Below are 11,314 nucleotides of genomic sequence, written 5' to 3'. Positions count from 1 at the left end.
AGTAATATAAAGAGAAAACATAATATAATCCAGTGTGTTTTAACATACTATGCTGTACATTGATACTCAACTTCCGGCACACTGGCCAAATCTGTCCCGTGGTAGGGTGCAGGGTGACCCAACAAACATTTTCTAATTCACAACAAAAATAAATAGATTCACCATGGTAATTATTTTTGTATTTTAAATGAATATAAGGTGCCAGAGTTAATAAAAGAACCCATCTAAATAGACCAAAAGTATATACAAAAAAAAGGTCCTGGCTAAGCCCGTAATGTTAGGAACTTGCCTTGTGTCCCCCAGGCAAAGCAAGTTGAGTATCCTGTAGACTACGTGTCATACGTCAACCACCATGGGGACATTGCATGATAGCATCGGTGTGTGTGTGAATGGGAGGCAAATTGTAAAACACATAGATAAAACCACTTCCACACACCATATTTAAATGAAATAAGCTCATGTGTAATTCTGCATTAGTGTTCCAGCTTTATTTGTGTAAATACCTACACATTTTAATGCACTTGGGAATACAATCAGGCAGTTCAGTCATAAGATAGTAATTACAAAACACCATATCAAAAATGTCTAAACTTTACACGAGTCTCTCTGAATAGAAAAGGACAAACAAAAATAAGACCCCACCACATGTTGTAAAAGAGTACATTTGTGTAGTAAAAGTAGTCTTTTTTTCATTTTTAGTGTTAAAATGAAAGGCAGTGACTGTCAGAAAAAGCCTCGATTCAAAATGACTTTGTATTTCGCAATCTAGGAGCTGTAGGCAGCATTAAGAGCACAAACAATATATATGTGGTCCTTTTCAACACAAGGCACTGAGGAATTTTACTTCAACTCATTTTCAAGCAGGTCCTACTGATAAAAGAACTAAAAACAATTCGTATTTATGTGGCAACTGGATACAACACTTGAAAGGACACCGACCACGGAGTCCCAGTCTTTGAACATTTACAACGGACGTGATGAGTTTAAAAACACGCATTATCATGAGTGTGAGAAAAAAAAAAGATTTATAAGGAGTTATGCTCTTGGCACAGGGTGGGTATACTTGCAGCATTTGCCAGATACCTTAAAAAAACAGTCAAATGCTTGTTTGAGTATCCGAGACGAATAGTCAGTCAATAATAGATAAGCAACCTGACTCGTCATTATTACAAAACCATGACACATTTGACAAACGGTATTGGCAGCTGACTGCCAACAGTTAAAACTTTGGTATGTCCACAAACACATAAGAGAAAAATGTCCAGCATTTGTAAATACTATACACATGAGCTCAATTGAAAGAAACACTGATTACAAAAAATGTCAACATGCGACTTTTCCTTCCTTTCTAAAGGCAAGTGGAATAAATATAACTGTTTTTGAGAACTGCAACAAAGTTGTCGCTTGAGACACTTTGTCTGGTGATCACAGGATGTGGTAGCAACTGTATTAGTGATGTATATTTTGGACCTCAGACCTTGACAGGCCTTACTGGAGGAATGACAACATCCTGTTTTGACCTACAGCTAGTGTGTCACCTATATAATGACTGTCTTACAGGTCAACCATCTGGACGGGCTGGTTTGACATTCTCAAATGCATTCACGCCTCGGAGAAATGTTGTAAACAGTGAGTGTAATCTGAGAATGCAGTAACAGTCATTGTTTAGGTCATCACTCAGATCATTTTCAGGAGGGGAACAGTTTCTGGCCGTCCACCGGGGGAACAACATATCGGACAGCTCAGGGTTGCAGCATGTTCTGGGAGGTCTCCTGTTCATGATGATGGTCCACTCTGGAAGTGTGTGTTTGGAGGTGTTTTGCTAGTGATGAAGTGTCTCTGTCTCATTGCAGTGGATTATCAAACACAGAGTCTGGTAGGACAGAGATCGTCAGCTTCTTTTCTGGCCAACTGTACTCCTTTGGTAACTTTGTCTATAAGAAAAGAAAGGATACAAGGTGAAACAGGCACGCAGCTGAACAAAACATGAAAATCTAAGTCAAACACAGGGTTTCTTTTACTTACCTCCTCACGAGTGTTGAGTTCCTGTAAATCGCCGAGCATCTGCTCCACAAACTCCTCAGTCAACAAGATCTATACAAGGAGAACAGAAGGTCAAAGGAATGAATTAAATATGAACTGACCGCATGGAAACCTTTAGTTTATGTGCAAGTCTGTGTGTGTATACCTGAAGCCAGGGGCCATGGGCTGCGTAAGGATGCTCTTCAGTAGCAAAAGCTCCTTCAACTCCCGTAGACACGAATGTAATGGCTGTGTCTCCATTGATACTTTTGTAAGTGAAGTGTCTCCCATGGAGCAACCTGCCCCTGTAATAGATTAAGTACCGTACAATATGAACTACAAAGGTCAGTACAAGTGCGTGACTTTGTTTTCCTTGATTTGAGCAATAACAGAGTAATTATCTTTCCATGTGACAATAACTAGCAAGCTTTTGTAAAAGGATAAAAGGAATTATAGTTTCTGGAAAATGTTTCTGTGATGACTGAAGATAGTCAGTTTCTCCATTTTGATATTTACAAAAACATGTTATCGCTCGAGGCGTAACAGTCGGCATCTTTCAGAGAAGGTTCAGAGACTTTTATCTGTTGACGAAAGACAACGCAAGGACAAACATATTTTGCAAATATTATTAAACTTTATGTTTCAAGTATTTGACTTTATGCACTTGTGCCAATTTCCTTAAGTAATTGCAGAGGTTTATAAACAGTGAAATATTTAGCAATACATCAAGACCGATACTAATGAAAATGTTCTTTTTAGATATTTGCATGTGCAGCCATTATGATCATTTAAATGCGATGGGTGAACTTCACTGGTAGAAACAACATTACAGTGGGGTCTTTTGATGGTCACGCTAAATTATTAAGAAAATTGGTTAGTAGTAAAAAGGTCAATACAGTCCATCTCTAATATGACAGAGATATCCTAACTTGAGTCTGAAATGTTAACCTACTTTCCTAACCTTTTCAGATTTTAAAAGTCACAGGTTGGAGGCAACATTTGACGTAATCACGGCCCATGTCAGTATCACATGATTGGGCCCTTTACATCTCTCTCTCTCTCTCTCTCTCACACACACACACACACACACACACACACAAAAGGTCTCATTGTCTAACTTTGGTATTGTTCGCTCCTCAGATAGAGATTACATAAAGCAGGTTTGTCTCCTGCCTGTGCAGAGAAACATTTATGAACCCTACAATTCCTATTAAGCAGTAATTGCTTAGGTGGTATTTTGTCTGCGAAAAAGAAATTCCAAAAAATGTCACGTTCTGAACAAAAAGGTGAAAACCAAGCTCAGACAGTCATCAGCCGCGAGTGTTTACATTTAAAAAGACAGAGCATATCAGAGAAAGCCACAACACAAATGATCCTGCAAACTGCAAAGTCTTCATTCTACCGTGTGTGTCACCATAGCACGCAATGTGAGAACTTGTTTGTGTCTGTATGGATGTTTTTTGTATGTTCACAGTGCATGACTTGTGTAAAAAGATTTTCTCTTTGTCTGTGAAACTTAAATGTAAGTTGGCTGACATGGTGAGGGGACATTGATTATGTGATAGCCAATGCACAATAATAAGGTGACTTTATTATAACATTTATGATCATGATAATTCAAGTCCTGACCTTTGTCCTTCTAAAACTACTTCTTACCATTTGACACACTCCTCGTTGGGTAGGTGAGCAGTAAAGAGAGAGTCACTGTAAATGAGCTGTGTGGACTCCAGAGTCTTAATTAGCAATGTTCATCTTTTCTGACTAATGTAGTTAGTCAAGGGTCAGGAAAGAAGTAAAAACTGATTTGCAGTCCATGTTCTTTGATTAAGTTACAAGTGGCCAGCAATAAATACATGACGGTCACTTTATAACTTTCACAGGTTACATTTATGTTCACTTTACTGGCTTTATTTTCCAGACACTTTGGACACTTTAGACACAGACACTTTAATGCCACTGAAGTCAAAGCAGGATGAGGAGTTTGGGGCTTCTGTGACTTTGCTCTGGTGTTTAATGCCACACCCATCCAACAAGAATGTTTGGCCTATTTTTCAATATCATAAAGGGTAAATATTGCATTTAGGAGTAAAAGAGAGAGTGGTGCAGTACCGCAGGCAGAGGGGCAGCAGTGTGCCTGACTCTTGGTTGAATTTCAGATGGACGCTCTCCAACTGTCGTGTTCGGACCAACTCATGAGGAACGATGGCTGCTGAACTCTCACTCTCCAAACTGTCCTTCCGACTCCTAAGGAAAACAAACAACAAAGAGTGGAAGAAAACATGAGAGAAACATAAGTGAGGGAGTCTGACATGGTTCAATCAGCAATGAGAGATTATACAGAATGGCTGTCGGTGAAAAAACAGCTACAGTAAAGGAAGTGGCAACTCCTTGGCCTTTGCCTGCCAATGGGAATGTACAGACACAGAATTCACAACTCCTTTCATTGAGCAGTTAGCTTACTGTGCGGAAGACTCGCTTCCACAGAAAAATAACTACAAATTAGTGACAAACCATCATTGTATGCTGGCAGCTAAGAAACAATGGGGCCAACGGTTCATATATCAGCTGCGCTGCGAGTCATGGCACATGTTGGAGGAAGTAATCCAACCTTGTGCTAAGCTGGACCCATGTTAGTGCTCGTCTTTTAGTGCGTGGGAGGAACACTCACTGAGGTCTCTCGTGGCTCTGCCTCTGGCTGCTGATGGGTGGTAGTGCTGCCTTGGTGTTAAACTCCAGTCCTTTTCTCAGGGTCTCCCTGATCTGCTCTGTGTCTGTTAACACACAGACAAAGATCAGCCTGGAAATATCCCATCATGCACTGCTGACAACATGAAACCAGAACTCCCGTGTACAGATTGGTTAAGCATTCTTGGTCTTAATTAGAGGATGTACTCTTTTCACTCCTTTGAGACTTGGTATACCTTTTTCTGAGAGCCTCCGTGGCTGAGATCCTATGCAGATGGATCGGCTGTCCTCCTCATCCTCTGGCGGTCGACTCAGATCGTCCCAAACACACTTGGCGCTGACCCCACTCAGGTTAGAGCCCTCTGTCTCTATACCCTGGTCCACTCTCTCCTGCTTAGATGAGCAAGAAATATACGCAATCATCAACACTAGCTCACATGAGGTTAGCATTTTCACTGAAGACACTGCATAAAGATGTCTGGGCAAACAGGGGGCAATAAATACTGTCAAAAGAGAAACATCATATAGAAGTTATTGTAAAATAACACTACATTCTCTATAAAGGGATCTCTTTAAAAGGCTTTGTAGATGTAAGGGTCACTTTGCCTTCGATATCCAGGACAAATCTTTGATCCGTTCCAGGCCAGTCCCAGTTAGCATGGCAAGCTACGAAAGGCTTCCTTTTATCTATTAATATCCTGATATATGGCCTATCGGTTTCCTTTGGATCACTTTCAACTGAACTCCTGACCATCTATCCAATCACAGGCCGTCGCAATAAACCACTTGCACATTATAATAATGGATTGCGATGTGAAACAATACGGTTTACTGCGGGGAGTGTGCAGAACTCAGTAAAGTCTTACTTGCAGGTGTGGATCAATGTCAAAAATGGTCTCCCCTCTCCTCATGTCTGTTATAAGCCAGGGGCCACCAGCTCTGTACACAGGACAACCAACAACATTAGTCTCAGAGCGCATTATATATATATATTAATACAAATCAAGATTAAGAGTTAATAACTTAATATGTAACTAACTACACGCTTCACTTGCTACTCACAATTCTCAAACTGGACACCATAAATGTTACTTTACTGGAGTGGCGTTGATGTAACATTGCTTTCCGTCTTCACGTCAGCTTAATTACTGACACAAATAATATCATAGCCCAATATGTAAAGTATCACTTTAACAACCTCAAGAATGGACTTTTATCTAGTTGAATCACGCACTGATGCACAGTTGTACTCACACTCTGACTCCACGCATCAGCTCCAGGATGCCTTGGCCGTTCCACTGTTGGGCCGCCTGTAGCTCCTCTGTACATACACCCACAATCTACAGGAGACGGTGCGGAGCATGAAGGGTGTAACTTTGTGTGCTTCTTACTACTGTTGTCTTTATTTTTTAGAAATAATAAAAAACAACTAAATCTCTAAGTTGTACAAATGTCATTGACAGCTTGTTTGTCATGTTTGCAAAAAAACAAAGGTCACAAGTTAGTGTACTGTGGCTGCTTCAGCATTTCTATTAACGTTTGGTACCAGCGTTATGTAATATTAACTAAATGTCACAATGAGTTTAGTCAGCTGCATAATAATATATTCATTTCACAATTCAGCTGATGTGACTTGACGCAAAGAGGACACAGACACTACAACATGCTGAATACTGCTGCTGTTGTAGGACTGACGATACACATACACTGAATCAACTCATTTCCTTAACTCTTCCTTAAAGAACAAGATGTGTGTACACACTCTCTTGGGCCCCAAAGATCTATCATTTTACTGGACCACAAAACTGAATTTTTATTTGGATACTTAAAGTATGTGAATATCACATATTTGAACTCACCTGGAGAAAGCTAACTGCACCAAATGGCGTTTGAACAGGTTGCATCTGTGGGTCCTCTGTAAGCAACATGTGCTGGATACGAGATTCACTGTTGTCTAGCGGACTGTGCCACGATATATGGTCGCCACTACAAAATGTGTTTTCTGTAGAAGAGAGAACAAAGGAGACATTCATTTTTAAAGTAGGGCAAAATATGCAGTAAAATACACAGTGATGAGTCTTAGCAGCTCTACTTTCTTCATTTTCATTACCTGGTGGTACAACATTGCTGAAGGAAAAGTGTTGCAGTAACAGGAAAAAAAGAGGGGACGCAGATCAGTGAGAGAAAGAGTGTGAGTAAGTGGGAGAGAGAGAGAGAATTCGAGAACCAAATGTGGCAACAAAAAAAACTACATTTCCATCTGAGGAATCTGTCTGCTTGGGAGGTAACAAGCACCCAGTCCAGATTCACTGCAGGAGAAAAGCAAGGGGGAAGATGGCCAGGAATCAGCATTCATTTAGCTCAGGAGACCAGCCCAGCCCACCCACGCGCAAATTGACCCCAGCTGGATAGCAGAGAAGGGTTGGGTGGTGAGGAGAGGGAAGCCTGGAGAGAATAGCCTTCTTCTCTTTCAGATTTTAAATGCCCCCTCTCAACCATACTTTCTTGTGCCCGTAATAGTACACAACTTAAGGATTTAAAGAACTTAGTAGCATAGCATATACCCATTACACAAAGACTAGACATTCACACACTACAACAACGGACTAGTTTGCCATTCATGAAAACAATCCTATTGAAATGGTGAAAGGAAAGAAAGAGGAAATTAGACTTCCTGTCAATACCCCGAGCTCCAACAAACACAAATAATGTGTGCTAAACCTAAGACTGCCGTCTGCAACAGACTCCTCTATTCTTGCATGTTTGAATGTATCACTGGAATTACAAACGACCTTTACAAAGAACACATTCTTCGCATTCAGACGTGACAAAGAGGCATGCCAACTGCAGCCAAAGAGAGTTGTTCTATCAAACTTGTGCAGATAAATAATTTACTAGACTATTAACAAAAGGGTGACTAAATGTAAAACTCAAACCATTGCTCTTTGTGACACATTTTCCAGGTGAAGGATGAAGAATGCAGGGCTGGAACTAACAATGTTTTTCATTACCTCTTAAATCATAAATCAGTCATCTCTTTAAAATGTCTAAAATAACAGAAGATGACATTGACATTTCCACAGCCAAAAGTAACATCTCTAAACAGTTTAGTTGGACTATAGCTAAAACTGTTAACTAAACTAAGAAAAGCAAATAACTTTTTACAAAGCCAGCTATTGTAATAATTTCAAATGTTTAGTGATTTGTATATTATGAATTAAATATAATTAGTTCCCTTAGTTATCACTGGAACACCTATTAGAGTATTAATTATCCTAAACCTTCATTATTGCTGCAAAACTATCCACAACTAAGTTGTACAAACCAAAATATAATGCATTTGGTTTTTTTTGGCTTGCTTTTAACCTTGAAGTATATTAATGTGTAGTTTACCCAATGCAAAATTAAATCTTTGTTTTCAACGCCAGAAATAAAGAATCGGTACAAAAGAGCAAAACTGCCAAAACATTCAAGGGATTTGCCCGATAAGACAATCAAAGGGGCAAGAAAATATTGGGTGACTGTATGTAAATACCTCCAAAAATCAGCCTATGAAAGAATTCTTTATTTTCTACCCCATTTGTTCTGTACCCCACTGTGCTCCTACCTGACTGGAAGACATAACGAGCCAAGCCTTGCATGAGTTCAGCTGGCCAGGTTGGTGGTGCCGTCTCTCCAGTCTCTCTTTTGAGTCTAAAGGTGAGCTCAAAACCAAACCCACTGGGCCCGTCTGCCCCTGTGAATCTAACAAACAAACACACACACACACACACACACACACACACACACACACACACACACACACACACACACACACACACACACACAATGTATAAAAAAAAACTGGGAAAACATAACAGCAGGAGCTGTACTTTCATTTATTTATCTTATGCACGAGGGTTGTGAAAATCACAATACATGACTTAGTCAGTAGGTGGTCTATTATTTAAGGTCTCCTGACAAACCAAATATTTAGCATACTTAGAAAGGCTTGATGTCATGTGCACATTTTTCAAGGTTTTTCACAATGTAAATTTAATATAATGAAAAAACAAACAGATCAAGAAAGCTATTAATCCCTCCCATCAAACATGTGTTACCCCAACTCCCCCGTGCAACAGGAAGTCAAGTATTTACATTAGCGTACTTACTCGTGAACCCTATTATCCCCATACAGGTCGCTCAGTCCAAAGCTGACATAGTGCCAATGCTCCTGGATGTCCTGAGCTGGACAGCCCGTACTTCTATACATACTGATGTAGTCTAAAGGGTCAGGTCCCCCTAACCTGTGAGAAGCATAAAATGAAAACCATAAGCCATGTCAAAATTGTTATTGTTATTCTCAGAGGACTTTTTTTAGTACACCTAAGTAAAGACACTGTGAGCCCATAACTTGTATAAAAGTTGTGAGCTACATTTAACTATAAGCTAGTATAGTTTGGTAATGAATCACGAAACTCCGCAAAGTAAAGTAGCAGTTACGTACAGTGTGGTTCCTGGACGTTGTTAGCTAAAATGTTAGCTTAGCAGCTAGGGTTGGCTAAACGTCCTGCCATCACTACATAAACTTGTCCCACAAACTTAGCAACTACAGATTTGTCAGACCAGCAACAACAAAACCTACCAATATTTTACAATGGCTGTAACTTGAAGCGGGTTGGCCTGCTCGGGGTAAAGTCTCCGGCATTCCCCGTAGATAGCCTGCAGTCCAGGGGGAAACAGCGGCACCAGTCCGTGGGCTTGAGCACCACTGGTAGGCCGTACCTCATCCATGCCACGGCCTCGAACAAATCTGGGTATTCTATAAAAAACAACGTATATGCAGTTATATTCTGCTTGCTACGCCCAGCGAAACAAAAGCGAGACAGCCCTAAATCATAAAGGATTCACAAAACAAATGTTTACCGACGGAATAAAGATATTTTTTTAAACCCCAACTGCTGAGCACTCAGCAGGGACACAGCCTGTTGCTCATCCTCTACTAAAAGTACTTCGCCATTGGTTGGAAAGGGATCGTGACGTAGTTGACTGACGGCTACTAGTAACCAATAAGAAATGGGGTTTAAGGTTTGTGTGGATTTGTTGAAGATTTTGATTGGCTGAAACACTGTCAATCAAACAGTAGGCAGATGTGATTTTAGGGTTAGGTTTCAAAGTTTTTCATGGGCCAAACGGCCATTTAAAGTGTTTGAAGAAGTATTGATATTCTTCATTGAAGTAATAGTAGCAATACGTAAATGTAAAAACATACTCAGCAAAGTTTTTTAAGTATTCACATACCAGTTTTCCATGTGAGAGTATACTGTTTATATGTTATGCATTCTGATTGTCCTGATCCATTAACATTTATGCATCATGTTGATATTGTAGTTGATTGAGGTGGAGCTCATTTTAATTATCTTACGTGATTGTTTAATCTAAAACAATGCCTCATACGTTATCAGATTTTATAATCGAAAATAAAATAACTGGAATGTTGGCATGAGAGTGCATATCATAGTCTACTGCCTATCTTCAGGCGAAATGGCAGAGGCTTATTATATCCCAAAGGAAGGAGAGCCAATTTATAAAATGAAAAGGATTTATTTCAGTAAAATAAACATATGCATTAGCAGACATTTTCATGAGGACAAGCAACAACATGCTAAGATGAGGAATGTCCCCTGATAATCATGGCATAGTCATCTTTTTCATAATACTGAATGCAAGAGTAGAGCAAAGGTCATGAATCATAGTGTTTTATCATCCAACAGTTTTCCTCACTCTACACATACAGTGGTACAGTAGCGGCCCCCCCTTTCTGCCTCTCACCCCCACACAGTACGCACAGTCATACCTGGAGCATGGAGGCCTGGGACCAGGATTGTGAAGAACTACTTTGTATTTTATACTTCAATAGTTGCAGCTGGCAATTTTGTTAGATTCCCATGATATTGTAATAAAAAGGATGTTGGCTGTTAATCATATTGTTTAATAGCTAATCTAGCTGATTGCCATCACCATGGCTGCATATTTTTATTTTATGAGCTGAGATAAGATCTGAAAAAAGAGGTCCACGTCAGAGGTGTGGGTTTTATGTGGCATGGTAGGCCTTGTATTTTTGAAAGAAAATTGTCCTTGAATGCTCTCACTCTTTGTATTGTATTATTTAAATGTAACAGTATTTAAAAATTCACGCAAAATGTTATGAGATTCAATAAGTTACAGAGAAAAATAATTAACTTTGATTTAGTTTATTGACAATAAAATGCTTCAAAAACTTTGATCAGTAATTGATAAATGTGTTTATTTTATTCACAGTAAACTTATACAATTTGAAAGGATAACAACATACACAAACATACAAACAAAAGTAATGCATTGTAAACCTAAGACATGCTGTAATTAATGTAAACCACACAAGTATTAATGCTTTCTGATGGTCATGGCTTCTGCTCTCTGGTGCTGTGCAGTAGGGCTGACAAACAAATACCATGCCAAAAGAACTGAGCCCATAGATGACACCTGAACACACCACCATCTATGGAATTCAGTTCTCATAGTACAGCACTTATCAAAAGTGTGTCCTCAGGAGCCTCGAGTGATCCTTGAATGTCTTAATTATCCA

General features: G+C 39.5%; 1 protein-coding gene across 1 annotated transcript; it reads right to left on the bottom strand.

Annotated features, from left to right (window-relative positions):
• Window positions 1-463: 463 nt before the first annotated feature.
• On the bottom strand, window positions 464-9,728 carry sufu (suppressor of fused homolog (Drosophila)). The gene is made up of 13 exons (XM_029450436.1): window positions 9,613-9,728; window positions 9,332-9,508; window positions 8,859-8,993; window positions 8,315-8,451; window positions 6,567-6,709; window positions 5,962-6,047; window positions 5,574-5,646; window positions 4,944-5,100; window positions 4,691-4,793; window positions 4,132-4,266; window positions 2,189-2,327; window positions 2,026-2,094; window positions 464-1,934 (listed from the first exon to the last, which is right to left on the bottom strand). The coding sequence occupies exons 2-13, from the start codon at window positions 9,478-9,480 to the stop codon at window positions 1,845-1,847; spliced, it is 1,416 nt and encodes a 471-aa protein (XP_029306296.1). The 5' UTR covers window positions 9,481-9,508; window positions 9,613-9,728; the 3' UTR covers window positions 464-1,844.
• Window positions 9,729-11,314: the final 1,586 nt, after the last annotated feature.

The sequence above is a fragment of the Cottoperca gobio genome, chromosome 15 (assembly GCF_900634415.1).
Source record: "Cottoperca gobio chromosome 15, fCotGob3.1, whole genome shotgun sequence".
NCBI lineage: Eukaryota > Metazoa > Chordata > Actinopteri > Perciformes > Bovichtidae > Cottoperca > Cottoperca gobio.
Note: the sequence above shows the minus strand (reverse complement) of the source record. Positions and strands in the feature narration are given on the sequence as shown.